At 46.6% G+C, this 18922-nt stretch overlaps 1 protein-coding gene across 1 annotated transcript in view; it reads left to right on the top strand.

Annotated features, from left to right (window-relative positions):
* Positions 1-18019, top strand: part of LOC144147106 (uncharacterized) — a 42826-nt gene extending 24807 nt beyond the window's left edge. Inside the window, exon 4 of the mRNA XM_077679173.1 lies at positions 17320-18019. Within this exon, the coding sequence (XP_077535299.1) occupies positions 17320-17480 (161 nt within the window). The 3' untranslated portion in view covers positions 17481-18019. The remainder of the gene's footprint in view (positions 1-17319) is intronic.
* Positions 18020-18922: the final 903 nt, after the last annotated feature.

Here is an 18922-nt window from a genome sequence, read left to right as displayed (position 1 = left end):
GTAACTTACACTGATTGTCCCGCAATTCTTACGGCTTTAAAAAGAATGTGCCCTCAATTTAAGCGCAAATAGCTCGTTCAGCAAGCTTGTAAGCTCTTTCTAATTTGCCTCTGCTTTCGCCGGCGTCCGCCAATCACAGAGCTGGCTCGAATGACACCATAGGTTCGGTTGCGGGAAATGAGCTAGTGGATCGCATGGTCATTCCCTATCATATACTGTCCCTTGTTTCTTTTTTCTATGCCCAAATGTGTGCACCTCATTACTATACTGCTGCTGCACAAATCTGTATCGGGGGGCGCGGGCTTTGTCAAGCTGCTAGTGCGCAGCTTATTTCCGCAGTCCTCCCTTTCTTCCTCTCGAAGAACAAAATAAAGATTGATTGATTGATTGATTGATTGATTGATTGATTGATTGATTGATTGATTGATTGATTGATTGATTGATTGAATTATGCAGCTTATTTGAGCGAAGTTTACGTTAAAAGTGGTGTCAGTATGATTCTAACGAGGCAATCTTTTAAATGAACCAAACTTGTGTTTTCTCTTCATGGCACCTTTAAGGTCATGTCAATAATACGAGGGCAGCTGGCCGCCAATCACTTGCGTACCGTCGTTCGGGGGTAAGACTCCGTACATGCAGAACTAATAACGAGCAGGTGACAAGCGCTATATTGTCACGCAGTAAAGAAGAGAGCGAGATTCGTGCAGATGTGAACGTTTATTCGAGAGAAGAATGTGTTAATCAATCTCATTTTATTTCTCTCTGCAAATACCAGCAGTGTATCACCTCGATAGTTGTGATTGTCTATTCCAATGTTTCCCACTGACCATTCTCTCATTTGCTTCTTACTGACCTTGGCGACAACAAATGAGGAAGTGCAGGGAGACACGGGATGACCTTCTTTGAAGTTACCGAAGCACACAGGAATTATGTTTTGAAGAACTGCATGGAAATATTGATGACCAGAGATGAACAGCCAGAGTGTTACGGTATGTTTACATGAAAAGCGTGGACAGAGTGGACGAAAAGAACCATAAGGCTCAGGACAGAGTACATGGAACCTGGAAGCGCAGGGAAAACGACAAAGGCAATAAAAAATATAGAAAAAGAATCAGACACAACGACCTGGAAAAAGAAGATGGATGCAAAGAAATCCTTAGATATCTACAGAATCCAGAAGCGGGAGATCACGAGGGAAAAGTTCTTCGATAATACTAAAGGGAGTGCAGTGCTTTTCGAAGCCTGGGCGGGTTGCTTGCGGGCAAAAACGCTTATCCGTGAGCCGGTACAGGAAGAAGTGTGCGCAGGTTGCGGCAGGTAGCCGGAAACCATGCTACGTATTGTAACAGAGTGCAAAGGTATCCGTCCAGTCCTCAGTGAGGAAGACATCTAATTTCCGGAAGCCGTTCGCTTTAAGGTTAACGGAAAAGTGAATTGGACAGGCGCAAAGGTTAGTAAAACATGGTCAGAATGTTGGTGGGAAAGAGCAGGGAATAAGCTGATAAGACATGCAAACAAAGAAGTCGAACTATCACAAAAATTGCGTGCAGTTTTCTATTTTTATTTTTTGTCGAGGTGATTATACAGTGCCGTTACGTCTTAGGTCGCTGGGAAACACCACCCCGTCATAAAGGGAAAACCGCTTAGCATTATCATCATCATCGATTAGATCGATGATCTGATTTCCACGAGCCGCCCGTGAGCAGTTTCCATCGTTACAGGAAGTCCCGCTTTCAGTGCTCGCATCGACCTCGTTCTCCACTTGTGCGCAGTCCATTTGCTGCGGCATCGGCTTCGCAGCGGCTTGCGCTTCCGGCAGCGCACGCGCGCGCCGACTTTCCTTCAATGCTGTAGCGGCTCCTACATGCCTGACGGGTGGCTTTCCCGCACGACTTCTGAACTCAAGATGGCGGATGAACCTGCGAATCTGTGTCCCTTGGGGAGCTATAGAGCGTTTACAGCATGAAGTTGGGCTGACCTTCAACAAATGACTCTAGCACCGCACTCTCCATGACTGGCCTTTAGCGCTGGAGTGGTTTCCGCGGCAGGCTGCCATAGTGCTCAGTGAAGTGCGCAGTTGGAAAATGTGCTAGCCACGGGGGAAATTTTGCGCCGTAGTCGGATTTACCAGCTGCTATTCGGACCTCAAGGCGTGAAAGGAATCGCAATGCGAGTCTCACTGGCGGCAACTTCACAAAGAGCGTCCGTGTGGGTGGATATTTGCGCAATGCACCACTTTCCGCACTGTGAGCGCGACACGAAGACCAGGCTGCGTTGGATCGCCATTGTCTAACGGAAGAATTTGTTGCAAAAACATCGGCACGGGTGAATTTTTCACAGCCTAACAGAAGACTGCCCGCAAGCGTAGTGTAGGGCACACTAATATGCCTCGGCACGCTTGTTCTAATGCATGCCTCCTTTTTTGTTTAAGCGTTGTGTGCGTGTCGTCACGAAGACACGAGTCAGCTAGGCTGCTCAAGCCTATCGGAGCGGGGACTCCAAGGTTCTCTTCTAGTTTTCGCTAGCATGTATTAGCTTTTTCACGGAGTAGAATTTATAACATCGGGTTATTTAAAGTGCACCATACACCTTTCATCCCACCGCCGGCATCCCGGGAGCACCGCAGTTCATCATTGCCGCTAACCGAACCTTCCTACTCGTGACGAGTACAGAAACCTGGTTTCGGTAGCATTCCATGGGTTTTATCGCACTTGAGGCCTGTATTATGCACATTGTCGCCACCAGAGCCAAGCCGCCGCAGTAGTTGCCTTGCGCCGGAGGCTGCAGCTTCAACGTTATTTCCAACTGCGCCACTAATCCATGCGCGAACGAATCATTACATGCTCACGTGATACAAAACCCAACCAGCGGCTCAAGACCTTTTTATTTACAAGTTATACATGGTTGTTGTGTAGGCATAAATAGAAACAAAATCCCGCCAAACAGCTGTGAAGCGCGTGCACATGAAATAGGTGATGGGTGCGAGACTGGACAGCACGTTAAGAATCTTTACGGGCCATTTTTCGGGAGTAGGTAGTGCTACAAAGTGTGGCACACAATATCTAGTCGTCCGATAAGTGCCCACGCACTGCGAGACTCGAAACTAATTGCATAATTCACAAATAAACCCGCTCCGGCGCTTACCGATGCGCCGCGTCTGCATAATACGCCACGGTGAGAAACGCTTTCTTGAAGGCCAGCAATGGCGACTGACGTCACACCGTCCACCACGGCTGCGCCCAGGCCGCCACTCTGTAAACGGTCTATAGACAGGAAGTGTAACCGGGAAGTTAAGGGATCGATCAGAGGGCGCGCCCATGGGAGCAGGGTATTATCGCTAGTGCGCTTCCTTTCCTACCATGAACTCCTCACGACGCCGGCGGCAACAGGAGCTCACCGCGAACGGCAAGGTCGACGAGGCACAAGTCAGCCATTTAAAAGCGGAAAGCCGAGGCCAAGCGCCAAAACTGAGTCGCATCGACAAAATTTAATCTTGGGGCAAAGACAGCTTTCTGGTAAATGCCCAGTGCATCTCAATGTAATGCCTGTATTTTGAAAAACATACTGAAATTACCCGCTAGGACGGCTCTATCATCGCACCGAGTTTCTACTATGTGTTTGTTTTGTGAACTTCTTTGTCTGCGCACAGCTCCTGGTTCGGTCGTCCTTCTTTACACAATGCAAGTTGCAGAAGGATGGCAAGTTGGGCTAGTTGGTTCATAGTTACCATAATGAAATGCAGCGCGAAAAAGGACGGGACAAACGAACGGAACAAAAGACGGGACAAAACAGCGCCGTGTCGTCGTTAATTCTTCTTTTGTCCCGTCCTTTTTCGCGCTGCATTTCATTATGGTAACAATGCAAGTTCACTGAATTATTTAGCTCCCGCTCTCTTGCCACAGCCTTTACGAACTTCGATATGTAATATAGACAAGGCATCCGGCTAGTTTTCAGAAATATTATTTGCATGTTATTTATTCGCTGTTTGGTTGAAAATATCATCGATGATGAATGCTTCACACCGGTTCACAATAAAGCATTCACCATTTTTGTTGTGATTACTTGTACTGTAATGTGCACGTCGCAAAGACACCTTATTGCGGACAACTCTTGTCACTTCGGTCACGATTTCCTTCCCGCACAGGGACGATCAAACGTATTACCGCTTTTTGATTCCGCTTCCTGGAGGCATTCACGAAATGCGTATGGCGCGTTCGGGAAGGAAAACTAGCTTTTTACTTGGTCGAATTGGCCAGCCCGGTTGACTTCACAAACGTGGATCATATTTAGTCACTGCCAACGCTAGCCATGAAACCGACTAGAATCGTTCGTCACCCCTACCCTGCGAAAGTGCATGTCCAACGAAGTTGCTGCAAAACCAATAGGCTTTGTGCCAGAAGTATGGGATGCATTATTAAGAAGAAAGCTGTAAATTTCCCATTGACAAAAAATTATCCCGGCTTTACTGATTTAATGTAGCAAACGCTCAGCAACGCTGCCTGGCGTTCCCTCTTCGCACTAAGCTTCATATAACTTCTCAAAGCCAGCAGATCGCGTCCCGTTCACGCGTATTAGATTTTGCCGTGTGTCGCAGCTGCGCCATCTAGCGGGACCTTTTGTTACTTTTGAACTTCAAGCATGGTCAAAAGGGGGAACCGCGAGCGCTTCTTTTCAATGTGTTTCTTAGTGCCCATTATTTAGGCGCCCGTTCCTGCGGTTCCGCGGCGTCTTCGTCCGGCGTTGTATCCGAGCGAACGAAGGGGACACCGAAGACATGCGAGATACAACTAGGAAAAAAATGACCCGCCGTGGTTGTTCAGTGAATAAGAAGACGTTGTGCTGCTGAGCACGGGGACGCGGGCTCAATTCCCGACTGCGGCGGCCGCTTTTCTCATGGAACAGCACCAGCCGCTCAGCTGATAAGCAGCCGACTCTCCTTCGCCAGTTTTTGTCCGCGCCGCTCCCTCCTCGCCACTCCTGCTCGCCGCTACCGCTGGCACAGCGGTAACGGCGAGAAGTGGAACTTGGAACTTAAGATGGCAGATGGACGCGCAACTCCTCTCCCCTAGGGGAGCTATATACAGGAACTCTAGTTGAGATCGGTCTTGGCGCGCCGTCTGCTGCACCTTCCTTGCTACTCTAGTCGCTTTCTACACCACCCATACCATAGGTCACGCCAGTTTTTCCACAGCTTGAAGTGTCTAGGGACTTGCCAGACACTACAAGCTTTGGAGAAGCCGTCGCCGCGATGGACCTCCTTCGCAGATACGTCGCACCTCAAAGTGACGCTGAAAACAATGCGGCCTTTCAGATTATGGAGAAGCGAGTGGTGCTTACGAGCGGGCAAAAGAAACGGCAAGCTTCTATTCTCGATTTTTAAAGCCTTAGGCTCACATTACAGAAATCAATCATTTTAAAGCAAAGCTTTTTACCTCTACCCCCCAAGGGTTCTTTCGCGACCGTTTGTGTCAACAGAAAACTTCCGCGAACAAATAAAAGAATATACTGGAACCGCCAGGAATCGAACCAGGAACTAATAGAGTAACAAAGCTAGAGCTCATTGTCGTACCACCGATTTAGCTACGAGCGCACGTGGAGACGGGGAAGACAGGTGGTGGACTCACCAAGCCCATCTACGAATTTAACCCCTGCATCTCGCTGAATGCCATGTGATAGCGATTAAAGGACGCTCACACCAATCCATGGTATCTCACTTCTAGTACGCCAATATGCTAAAGCCTGTGGCTTCCAGTATTCATGTAAAAAAAATCTCAGCTCCTTGTCGTCCACCAGACGCCATACGACACCTCAAGGAACAAATTCAAATACTCCTTGATGGCCAAGCAATCACTCCAAGCCCCAGCATCATGACCCTGGGCGTGCATATTCAGGCCAACACCAAGCGTGACGTATCCTTGCAGCGCCTCAAACACAGCATGAATAAAATCATACACGTGATCAGGCGTGTTGCCACCAAGAAGAGAGGCCTCAAGGGATCCGATACCATTCCATTAATTGAATATTTTGTCCGCTCGAGAATCTCTTATGTCAACCTCCGGCAAGGCGGACATAAAGATGCTTTGTATAATGCTTAAAAAGGCAGTTGAATAGGCCATCGGTCTTCCCATGAGTGTGTCCACAGAGAGGCTGCTGATCACAGGGTCTTACAACAAGGTCGAAGAGCTGATAGCGGGCCATCTTTATAACCAGAAGCGCCGAATGAGCAGAAGAACTGAGGTGGGTCGCCGCATCCTTCACCAGATTGGCTGGACAGCGCAGAATGTCACTCCGCTTGATGTACTCCCGCACTCTTGGAGACAAGAACTAAAGATGCTCCCTCTGCTTAGAAGTATGAACCCCTCACACGACGAGGGTGGCCGACAAGCACGGGCTCAAGCGCTCAACACCACCCTCTGTGGAGATTATGCTGTTATCTACACTGACGCCTTCCAAGATCGAGGGCATCAGTACGCCATCAACGTGGTTACCTCCAGAACCAACCTCCTTGCTTGTGCCTCACTCAAGACCGAAGACATGAGGGCGGCAGAACAGGCAGCCATCGCCTTGACTCTCACTCAACCAGGGGTTCGTAAAGTTGTCAGCGATCCCCAACAAGTCTACCGGAATTACCAGTCGGGTTTGGTATCCCTAACTGCACTGCGTGGGCTAAAAAACCACTCCCCAAATGGTTCCATTCAGCTCATCTGGATACCCGCTCATGCTTCAATGGAGGGCAACGAATATATACGCTCACCAATCCTGCACTTTTAACTCCCGTGCTATGGAGCTGCACGAGGACAGTCACCCGCTTGTCTCGTTCAGGGACATAACCCAGCATTATTGCCTTCTGAGACAGACCCTACCTTCGGCTTACCCTGACCTTTCCAGAGAACAACAAACTACCCTATGGCTCATACAATCCGGCTGCTTCCCACACCCGACGCGTCTTCACTTAATACACCCGAATCGCCACGACGCTCAATGTAAATTTTGCTCAGAAGCAGGAACACTCTGCAACATAATCGGGGTTTGCGACTTTAGCCCTGAGCACCCTCCTCTCTTTCCGTCAACTACCCAAAAATAGAAATGGGAGATGATGCTGCCCAGCCCCTTCTCTGCCTACCCAGCTTCAGCTGGTGGAAAAAGCACAGGTGGCGCGGACTGCATATGGGCTACTGTGAAGAAGGACCCACTCCCCTGGGCCACTCTGGGCCGTTCAGAAATCTGAATAGAAGTATTTCCTCCTCCTCCTTCTCCGTCTCTGCCGCAGATCTCATCGCCTCCGTCCACGACGGCAGAGACGGAGCTAACACCGGGTCTGAGCTTTAGTTTTATAAAAAACGGTTTCCACTCATGTGCTACACCAATACAACTCAACCAACCACGGTTCATGCATCCTGCATTAATTTAACCTTACCAAGCATATCTCTTTGAAGTAATAGAGGGTGTGGTTAAGTGCAGTTCACTGCTCTCCGGTTTCACTATTTGTAGAGTGACGTGAGTGAATTTAAGTGACGTCGCATGGGTAATCGTTGTGGGTGCCGCTTACAGCTTTGCTTTCCAACCATACTAACAGGGTGGATTGGCGCTAATTGTTTTGTCAGAGGGGCGCTGTTTTCGTTCATTTTGCGTATCACGACGACCGTTATCGCGCCGCCAGGCGGTCGGAACGGCGAGCGAGTGGTACGGTTATTTCACGACGCCCGATTTTGCTGTCGACCTTCACGAGTGGGGTGACGGTGAGCAAGTAGTTCAGTGATTTTACGATGACTAACACGACTTGACGCCAGTCATAATTGCTCTTGGCAGCACTAAATGCGCCCATAAAAATGTAAAAAAGACCGCTACATTTGGAGGAACGGGCAGAAAACAAGTTTGCAACAAGGAAGCCCTAGACAGGGGGCGATTTAACGACGCCAGTTAGACGCGCGCCAGTTTTCGTGCCTTTCCTCACTCTTACGTTTTCCCGGCTGTTACGTTTCTTTTCCGCGGTCCGGTGAAAAACGTAATAACGGGGTTCCACTGTAATAAATTTACCCACCCTATCCACTGCTGCGCTCGTTATTGTATCAGCCATGTAAAGTGCCCTTATAATAATGAACCGATATATCTTTTGGACTTTCCAGCGGGTGATGTGGAGTATGAAGGTTACCATTTCGTCACTGGCGTTTACACCACAGAAATACGCGCAGTCGGTGGCATTCATCTCTGGCTGCATCATCAGCGAGTATAGGCGCTTGTTTTCTCGCCTAATTATTGTTTTGGGACTCGCACAAAACAGATGATTCCGGGGAAAGCGTTGGATAATAGGTCAACGCACATGTGCGGTGCTCTATGTGTACGTAACACTGTGAGTATCAGCGCTGACAGGAAGCTGAGGTTATCGGGGATGAGCGTATACCAATACAAGTCCTCATTTATGAACGTTTGTGCGAAACGGTAGTTGTCCAAGCGACGTCAAACTAGTTTTACGTCAACTGCAGTTACCTGTTACATCGTTTGACCTCAATGTACAGCATGAGACCGGCCGTCAGGAATATCCAGGGAAGGACGCACGATCGCCCTCTTCCTGGGGCGGCGTAACAGTATAAAGAAGCAGAACAGTAGGTCCGGCGAGTGAAGGCGGGACTGTCCGCTGTTCGGCCACCTTTGAAGAAGATAAAACAGCAAATGAAACGTGCTTTTTCTTAGTTTTTTTTTTTTTTGCTTGGGACGCTATCAGGCCGTCAAGAGGTAGCGGTAAACACGGTCGTTCGAATTCCTAGTAGCGCGATAGTCATTCCCTGCTGCTATACAATAATTACGACCTCTGAATACGAGCAAAGCAGGTTGACAGTATTAAAAATAGTCACGTGTCCCACTTAGTCGTAGCCAGCCGCTGGTAAAGCGTTATAACGTGTACATAAACAATGGCGGTCATTTATAGGTGATACCCTCTGTGGTTATGACATTTATTCTTACGTGCTTGCGTTGAAAGGCTTCACACGCCAAGACACGTAGCGCTCGCGTACAAATCAGGAGTACTGAAAACAACCGATAGAACTTCAGTAGACATTTGTCATCAAAGATCATAACTGGTAAACGTCTGCTGGTTGTTTCACTACATTTTATGGACTAGAGGAGGGATTCATCTCAATGAATCAATGAATAATATTTTTTTTTACTTTGTCAGTATTTCTAAATTGTGAGTTCGAACTAAGAAGTGAAAACGGCGTCTAAACAAACTATATAAGAATAGATGACCCAGTTCATAACTGACTCGTCTAATCGACAATTATCGCAAGTACATCACTGTTCATTGCGTGATATAGAATACATAGTGAGGAACACCTGCAGTATACGTTGTATCTCACTCTTTTTCAGGGCTTGGAGTAGGAATGGGTGTCCTCTCTCTGTCCCTCTACGCCGTGACGTACTTTGACAAGTACCGAGCCACTGCAAGCGGATTTAAGTACGCCGGCACAGTGTTGGTTCCACTAGTCTTTCCTTTGGCGATCTCGGCTGCACTCCGAGAGTACGGACTTCGAGGCACGCTGCTCTTGCTGGCGGCCGTAATCCTAAACCTGATTCCCATCGCCATGCTCATGAAGACGCCCAAGCCCGTATCCCTTAGCTGTAAAAGGAAGGAGACTAAGTCTCCGAAGAAAAGCGATGGCCTAAATTACGGTACAGAAAGAGACCTGGCTAGAGAAAATACCAGCCCCCAAGCACCCTGCTTTCTTCCCAGCCGCGACAATAGTGACGCAGTTGACCTAGTTGATAGTGCCCGACCAATTAAAAATGCCGACAAAAAGTGCACTGTGTCAGGAAAGCAAACGGAGAACACTGCGCCATCGGGAAAACGTTTGTCTTCGCGCGGTTCAAGGGCGGATGTTCAGGAGGAAATAATTCGTGAAGAGCCTGCAAGCTTCAGGTCAGCAGTAAATGAACAAGGTTATCCTCGTTACACTGAGCACACCGCAAAAGACACTGGTAATATAGAAATGTCTTCATTCGATCCAGCTGGCCAAACTGAATCCGGAAGAAGCATTAGTTCTGAAGGCTACCCGGATGTAAGCATCCAAAAACGAGAACAAAGTTCGGCCAATAACAGACCGCTCTGCAGCGTTGACAGCAGCATCCTAAACCTTTTCAAGAGTAATAGTTTCTACATACTGGTGATCACATTTACAGTAGCGGAGTACGCACTGCAGACGTTTGAAACGACAGTTTTTGACTACACAATGGACAAAGGCATTGAAAGGAGTCAAGCTGAACCATTCATAACGTACGTTGCGGTGGGTCAAATGATTGGGCAACTGACAGTGCCATTCCTTTGGGACCGCTCGGGCTTTCGCCGTAGTATTTTGGGGGTGCTATGTCTTTTAGCAGAAGCAGTCTGCTTTATGGCAATGCCACACGCGAATAAATTCTGGCATACCTTCGCCACTACTATGGGAATAAGCTTTCCGATGGGGTGCCTCCTCCTGTTGAAGCCCGTCATGCTGGCCGACCATGTCGGTGTCCAAAGACTCGCCGCCTGCTGGGGCATCGCTGGCATCGCCATGTTGCCATTCGCCTTCGGGATGCCGCTCCTCATAGGTAAGGCTTCCAGAACTGGTAAAAATGAGCGATCATGAAGAAACCGAAATTGCAGGCCGTGGCACAGCCAAGTCGTTCTGGCTGCATAATTGTCCTAATACGTGTTTGCGGTAGCGTTTTGGAGATTACCTTTTGGTCTACTTATGCAAACGTGGTTTGAAAATTGTGTAGATAAGTGTTTTTTTTTTGGGTGCAGTGCAACAAGGCCATTATTACACAGCTCCTTATTTTCTGTGCGCGGCTTAACTCATGCAGACGCCTCCCGTCTGTAATTATTCATGGTCGAAATAAATCCTGACATCATTTTGAAAAACTGATTAACGGACAACTGCATAACCACTAATGAGGCATAACTCTTTGGGTACATGTGTGTGCAGGGTCAAGTGTATGTTTTCTTTTTTGTTCGGATTCTTTATCGAACTGTTATTATCAAGTTTAAGTCCCTGATGCCTCTAAGAATCAATGCGTTTAAACGTCTGGCTTTTTAAGTGTGATTTCCTTTATACAGTTTGAGGTTTACAATTACAGCAGCACTCGTGCGCGCTTTTTCAAAATTTGTCAACCTCACAATTTTTCGGGCCATCGGTAAAGATTTGTTTTTATAATGCTTTAAAAAACACGTAACAGTTTAAATGTTACCATGCTCCTTTTTGTACGATTACAACTTTGCGTTTTCCAAACGCTCGACATGTTAACAAAGAGAAGTGATATTTTGTAGGTTTTTTGGTGACCTCATTCAAATGATCAAAATGTGAGACACCAAAAGTTTTTGACATTGCCATCACTGTCTTCCCTGATTAACAATAATTTTCTCGCGACTACTACAAATCCAATTCGGGGTGCCAGTCACATTGTTTCGGCAAAAACAAATTCACTGCTGACGTTTTACCGTTAATTTAAATAAATTACCACCGAATGACTATCTCTTGTATCTTTTTCTGGAAACTTTGGTTCTCCTCTAAGTCAAGGTTGTAAGTGTACCTAAGAAACTAGATATAACCTATAACAACATGGATAGAACGTATCACACATCTTCCTATTGTGTAGGTATGTTAATCTCTTTAAAGGGGTACTGAAGTGATTTGTAAATATTGCGGGATTACTAGCGCAAATTCTAGTCCGGGGTCACTAGGCCATGTTTCGACCACTCTAGGCGCGTTTACGCGAATTTATTTAGTAGAACAATTAATTCGAAAAGGCCGTCCTCCTCTCTGCATCCTCGCCCATTCTCTGTGGAGTTTTCGTGTGTCGTCAGGAAAAAAACAACTTGGCTTCACAGCGATATATCTGCACGGCTCGCCAACCTTTCGACAGAGTCAGTCGGCCCAGCGTTTGGTCTGCCGTCCGCTCACGGGTCGGCGCAGTTTGTTCGCACAGTTGAAACTAAGCCACGACACGTTTGTGAATGGAAGAATGCGCCTTTCATTAGTTTGTTAGGTTGTACACTGTATCAAGCTCCAAGTCCAGGTCGCTCCACTCAAACGCTGCACAAGCGCACATGGGACGCTTCGCTGACTTTACGCTAGTAGGAAAATCTAAGGCCACTTGAAGGCGGGAGAAGAGTCAGCGACGTCAACATAGGTACTAAGGAAATAAAATCAACTGAAATGTTTAACGTACTGCGTAGAACTATGGTGCAGGAAGCACTTTTTTGCGCTTGGTGACCAAGCACAGCGGTCATCAGCGCGACCAAACATCTGCGAACGCTTTTTCGTCAAAGAAATGCAATTGCTAGACACAAGATATTGTGGAAATTTGGGGGACGCTTACTCAACGAGCGTTATAAAACAGCTAGTCACCTAAGCTGCTCGAAATGCTAAAACTAAATAAAAATGTAAACTGGTTATACATTACATACCTTGTATTTCCGACAGCTCGTGGCTGAGTAGTCGAACCAGCCGAACCAACTTGTTCCGCTCTGTGCGGTGTGGAGGGCTTGGCCTTGCCCACCTCTTTGTTCGGCAACTTGTTTCATGCTTCATTTTCGTACGATACCAGAGTGATCCTTTCTCGCGTACTGTAATTAATGTTTGTCTTCAAAGGGACCTACCGGACTTTATTGTGTCGTCTACGCAGTGCATGGGAAGGTCTGTAAGCGGGTATTTGCGTGAAGTTATCTTGTCGTTCCGGTTTTTAAGAGTTCGGTTCCCAAAAGAGTATCTAAGTACAGTTACGAGAAAAAAGTTGTACGACGGTTTAGTGGAAACAATGATGTCTGTTCCGCTGTATCGGGCAAATTATATTGGCACAGCGGGTCAAGACGTGTTGAGTAGGATGAAAAAAATGACAGTAAAACCATCAGTTAAGTCATTTTTTTAAGCTACACACGAACACACTAGCAGTAAAAACGTGGCTGCATGAAAAAGATCTGTTTGTAACATGCGACACTGATTGTCGTCTTTGCAAAACTCGAGAAACTTTAGAAGATGTGTTTAAAAATTGTTGGGACGATGTGTTTCACTGCGATGTGCTGAAACGAACCCTCAAAAAAGAACTTCCCATCAGCCCACACGGTATTCACCACTTGCCTATTGTTAATGATGGAGGAATTCCGTACGACAAGATAATGTTGTTGAGCCTGCACGCGCTGGGGAAAACTAGAAAATCTGTCGACAATGCAGATTCACATGCCTGCCCGGTAAGGGAAAATTTCATTGAAAGTGTGTGCTACGTACGCGATGTGTATCAAGCCCAGCATGACCCGCTGGAGTGAAAAAGCGTGCTTGATATTTTGGCCTGTTTAAAAAATTATAGGCATAGTAAACAACAAATGATTTGGTGAGGTGTCTTGTGTGTTTGTGTGTGTATGTTTTGTTCTGTATAGTAACAGGCAATAACGAAAAAGAAGCTCGTGGCTTAGTGGTCTAGAGCGCTAGGTCTCTCATTTTTTAAGTCGCAAGTTCAAATCGCCGAGGGTACATCCTTTTTTTTGGAACTTGATTTCTGCGTTTTCGGCCGATGTATTTTATGCTGAATTCACCACTTTTGGGCCATAACATTCACGAGCGAGTTCGCAGAACGCGCGTAGACTGACACTGACCCGCTAGCGAGTTCTCGTTGGCGTGCTGTTGCCATAAGTACCGACTGCTTGCGGGCAGTGGGCACAGGACAGAATCAGCAGACCCGTGTCCTGCTGCGAACACGCTTTTTACAATACAGGCATGAGTGAAGCAAGCTCCAAAAGATGTGGGAAAAGCGCATGGCACTTTGAGCGTCTGTGGTGACGCGGAGGGTGTTCATCCACAGGGTAGGCCTCGGCTTGTGATTGCTACGATTCCAAGCCCCCTGCTAGGCTTAACTGAAGCATTTTACTGCCGAGAACATGACCGAAGCGCGGTATGGCGATTATGGATGGCCATCCAATGATAAAGCCGGATGTCAAGCATGTTGTTTCACAGAACTGAAACCGAAACTTGTTTGTACGCTAGTTTGGTCATCGTCCAATCCCGTAGCACCTTTATCTGCCATCACTACGGTTAGTTGGTGCAGCCGCCGGAGACCGCGCATGGTAGCTTTTCTTCTTTCAGGGTTGGTAAAATGAATACCGCCTTATCACCCGGATAAACGATGAAAAGTGCGTTCATTTGAGCCACTCGATGCAGTGCAAGCAAAAGCGAGAGCCTGATAAATTCACTTCAGTGAACATTTAAGGTAATTTTTATCTCATGCGTGCGCGCGACACTGAAACCAATCTCCAATAGCACTAGTATTGTTCTTCGAGCAACAACTCCCATCTTGCGATGACGAATGCACACGAGTATAAAGGTGGTTTAAATAAAACTAGTGATTGTGGCGATGTTCAGAATCCGTCGCTTGCATCGCTAGTACGCCAGCGATGCTCATCAAGGTGAAAACACCTGGGAAGCATGACGAGGTTCCTACCACATTTCCGGAAATTCCAATGCTCAGGGAAACTAGCCAGCCAAAATAAGCCGCGACGAACATACTCTGAAAACATATTCTTGTACATTTTCCAGTGCACATGTTCTGAAGTTTTAAGCACGTAGTAACATCCGTGCATAATGGTCAGATGCCTATTCAAGCACCACATTCTAGTGCTCCGCGTGAGTATAATAACGTGAGCGTAGTTATATAGTAGTTACCCTAGGTGAAACTCGTAACGCTCCATGAAACATGGGATGCACAACTTTTCATATCTCGCGCAATAAATCAGAAAGGTATTTTAGCTGTACGTTGGTAGCGCGGGACAGTTGCTGCAATGCTCGCATTCTCACTAGCAATGACACAGGCATCGACACTGAGTAGGCAGCCATTAAATCTTTGTTCGACGGTCCATGAGTGTATCTTACGGGTTCAAAATATTGGTTTAAAAAACAATTTTATTCTCTGCGAACGGCCGTTGAAGTACTGCGATTTCACAATTATTTAGCCATTCGAAAACACAAGTATACTTATGTTATTATTCTCAGCACATGCAGTTAAAAGGTCAGTGCTCTGCGCACCCTTATCCCATTCTGTCTCTTGTACCTAGGCCGAACGATATCTAAGCTGGCGATGAACGTTCTTTTTATCCTTGCGAAATGCAAAAATGGTTGGTCAAAGCAATTATCATGCAATGATGTTAGTTGTACAGTCACCCTTTTCCTAGTTAACCTAGTTACTTTTTTGTCCACTAATACTGAAAGGCCTCAGGTACAACTTACACAGGGTAGCTTCAATACTAGTGCTACCTAGATGCATTTTAGTGCGGATTAAAAACAATTAGGAACCTAACGTTGCCCTGTAGGCTCTTCCAGGTTGAAGCTGCAAACTTGAGATGAGCTCTCACTCGGCGCTAACCAGTGGGGTTGCCCATTCATTTGATGCTAGAGTACCATAATTTTACAGACAGATTCCGGCGATAGATCGGGTGACACAGGTGTTGGAAGCAAACAGAGTGGCCATACTTGTTTTTAACCATGCAAAGTAGCCCGCAGCGTGGCCTTATTTCGGACCGAAATACGCAAGAGGTTCTGTACGTGCCGTCTGTGCATGCCGTAGTGAGAAAAGTTGCGCCATGGCAAATATTGGACACATCTCTTTCGGCGAAACATTTTTTCAAGGAGTATTTACAAGAACTGCCCGAAGAGTTTTGCTTCAAGAGGTTCACCTCAACGGCGGGAAGTGCAAAAAGCTTATTAAAAGCCGATAGCGGAAATAAGCTTACGCTAAAACAGTACCGTAATGTCAACTGGGAAAGTGTGCTGATGTGATACTGTTCGAATGAACTGAATCACCCAAGCACATGGTTGAAGTGTTCAGTGGTGAATGTTCCTTTTTATGGTTTAGAAGTCTGGAATTCAAACTAATCACAAATGCTCAAACAAACATGCATGAACGAGTTAAACAGGAGCAGTAGCCTGCATGGTTAATCACGATTAATTTTGTCAAACCGAAATGCCAAATCAGAACTTTGCATTTATAAAATAGGGGTTTCTGTTGTGCAGTAAGACACCCAAATTTAAACCTGCAACGTTACAAGTTATCATTAGCTGGTTGATGCTATCATTAATACATGATTTTTGTTAAAATATCGGTTTATTTTCATTGCTTCGCCTAATTACGTGTTGACGACATCGTATTTATGCAACTAACCCCAAAGCACCAGAGGTCGCTACTATAAAAATGTATCTCTCGTATGACTTAAAGTCAGTCGATAATCGTTCAAAGCAATCAAATATTGGTCCCGTATTGGCTCTGTGAGAACAATAGTGGCCTACACGAGACAATACCTCTGCAAAATCCAGCAGGCATCATCGCCTTTTTGTTCCACATGTGGCTTACGAGAAGACATTCGTCATGTTACATGCATGTGCACAAAGTACACCGTGCACCGACAGAAAATAATATTAACTTTGTGCAGGCAGCTTGGTGCGGCACTTGAGCTGAGGGCTCTTTTGGGACCTTGGTTGTGTCTCAGTAAGGCTGCATGTGCAATCAAAGCTCTCTTAGAGTTTCTTCGGAGCACAAAACTCGACAGAGTTTTGTGATTGAAAACTTTGGGCGCATCAAATAACATCTTTTAGTTTTTATAGTTTTCATGTTTTTTTTTTACTTTCTTTTTTGTTTTTTTTGTTTTTTGCTGTCTTTCTCTTTTTCTTCTTTCACCTGGCGTAGCAAGCCAGCGCAACGGCTCGGCTAACCTCGCTGGTCTTCAATAAAGCTTCTCTATCTGTTGCTCACTCTCTCTCTAATGCATTACATGCAACAATTATGGTGTGGTGGAGTTAAGATTGTGGTGCACATGCGGCTGGACTGCTGCTGCGCATGCGCGACGTGCTACGTTATCATGTAGTCAAGCAGTCTCCTCCTTATGTTTGGCGCATTTGATTCAGAGGGTGAAAGAATTTCAGATATCGAATAAGCTAATTCTTCGGGTGGATTTGCAGGGTACATGTCTTTCTTTTCTGTTTTTTGCGTTATTGGTCTGGTTTACCAAAATGAACCTGACCTTGTATTGAGAGACCCATCATTCCATTTCCAAGTTTAATACTACTCTGACAATGAAGACAGTCGCGAGCACAATTACGCGCTGGTTCATTTTGTGACATGGTGGTAGCGGTGAAGTCTGATTATCAATCGCTGTTGACCAAATTTTCGCACTCAGTATTCTAGACTGACACTCTGCTGATTGTTATTCTACATTGTACAGCCTCGTACATTTGTTCTTACCACACGCTGAATCGCGTTCGTTAGCATACAGTTTCGTAATAATACTTTCTGTTTTTTTCTTTCTAGGCGTATTTCGAGACACGATGGGATCGTACGACAATCTCTACCGCCTGCTGTCTGCTTTCTGTGCCATACTTGCTGTCGTCATGCTCTGCTTTTCCTCTTACGAGATTCGGGCTCGAAAGCAGCTGTCCGAAAGCAGTAGGCCATTTAGCGTAAAACTTTAAAAGCCACCTCTTTCGCGACAAATCCTGTCGTAATTTCTCCTGGCCTATAAAAAGCTTGTGAAATGATGAAACAGTGCATGTTTCTCATTCCTTGACCAGGCCAAACTGGTTAAGCGCAATGATCTGTGGTATGGTGGCTGCTGTAGTAGATGACTTTCATCAGATTTGATTCATACCCGCTTAGTCAACAGAAGAATGCCACAAAGCTCAAGCAAAATGCAACATTGATTGTTCTGTGACCGTGCCTCTCGCACCATACACCTCCAAGTATAAAGCAGCAAGTGTGCATAGTTAAAAGTAGCAGGTGCACTTACGCCTGCGTCGTAGTGCCTGTACCGTGAAAATACACCAGGAAAAACAACAATATTGATTCATCAAGATGAATTGGAGCTGTCCAAATAGTAAAAAAACTGCGAGATTCAATCCAGAACGCTTTCCAGTTTTGTCTCCGACGCACTCTTTAATGAGTGCATGATGTACCACAGAGGAGGAGGAGGAATAAACTTTTATTGAAGCCCAATCCGGCTCCTTGTGTGGAGGCAGACCAGTGGCGAGACTACTTAGTCCAGGAGACCCTGGCTTGGCTGGCAGCCCGGCCCCGTCTAACCAGGTCAAGCTGGGACCGGGTTGCTAGAGTTTAGAAAAAAATACGCAATGAATAAAATTCCAGTACTCAGTGCTCTACGTCGAGGCTACAGAGCCAGAACGGGGGTCCGTTTTAGCAGGCGCTGAAAAAAAGAATAGTGCGCGCAGTGACATCACACATGTCACGTGGGTTCTATGTGCAGTGAAGCGTTTGGAAACACGCAGCCGGGTTCAGAGCGGGATAGCTGCGCCACCCACTGTGCCGCCCAAGGGTGGGCATTGGGAGGTAAGTCAGGTGTATGGGAGCATTCCCATACGATGTGGTAAAGGGTACCTCTTTTTCAGCGCAAAACTTGCACAGTGGTGAGTGAGAGGCGGGGAAAATAAAATGCCATAGTATATTGTGATGGAAGGTCTGGGTTTGAAGTTGGCAGAGAGTGATTTCGTCAGCCTTTGTTAGAGAGGGTTGAGGTGTCTGGAAGGTGCGAAGAGACAGGTTATAATGTGTGAGAATGTCGTTGTAGGTTAGTAGGGGTGGGCATCCAGGGTGGGAGGAGGAGGAGGAATCAACTTTTACTGAGCCCAAAAAGAAATCGGTGGTGCACGCTGGCACCAGACGGGGTGGTTCCCTAGTTACGGGACACATATGGTTCCAGCAGCTCCTGGCCCCTGTCTGTCAGTGCGAGCTGAGTCAGCAGGGCGGGGCTGGTCAACAAGGTCTCCCATCACTCAAGGGGTTGGGATTGGGGGTGTTGTGGGGAAGCGAAAGAGGGGGGGGGGGTCTTGAGTTCTGTACACTCTGCCAAGATGGGCGGCAGGGTGCCCCTCTATCTTCTGCAAAGCGGACAGAGCGTATC

This window comes from Haemaphysalis longicornis, unplaced genomic scaffold (genome assembly GCF_048455015.1).
Source record: "Haemaphysalis longicornis isolate Haplotype H1 unplaced genomic scaffold, Haemaphysalis longicornis Haplotype H1 scaffold_7, whole genome shotgun sequence".
NCBI classification, from domain to species: domain Eukaryota; kingdom Metazoa; phylum Arthropoda; class Arachnida; order Ixodida; family Ixodidae; genus Haemaphysalis; species Haemaphysalis longicornis.
This window is presented reverse-complemented; position numbering and strand designations above follow the sequence as displayed.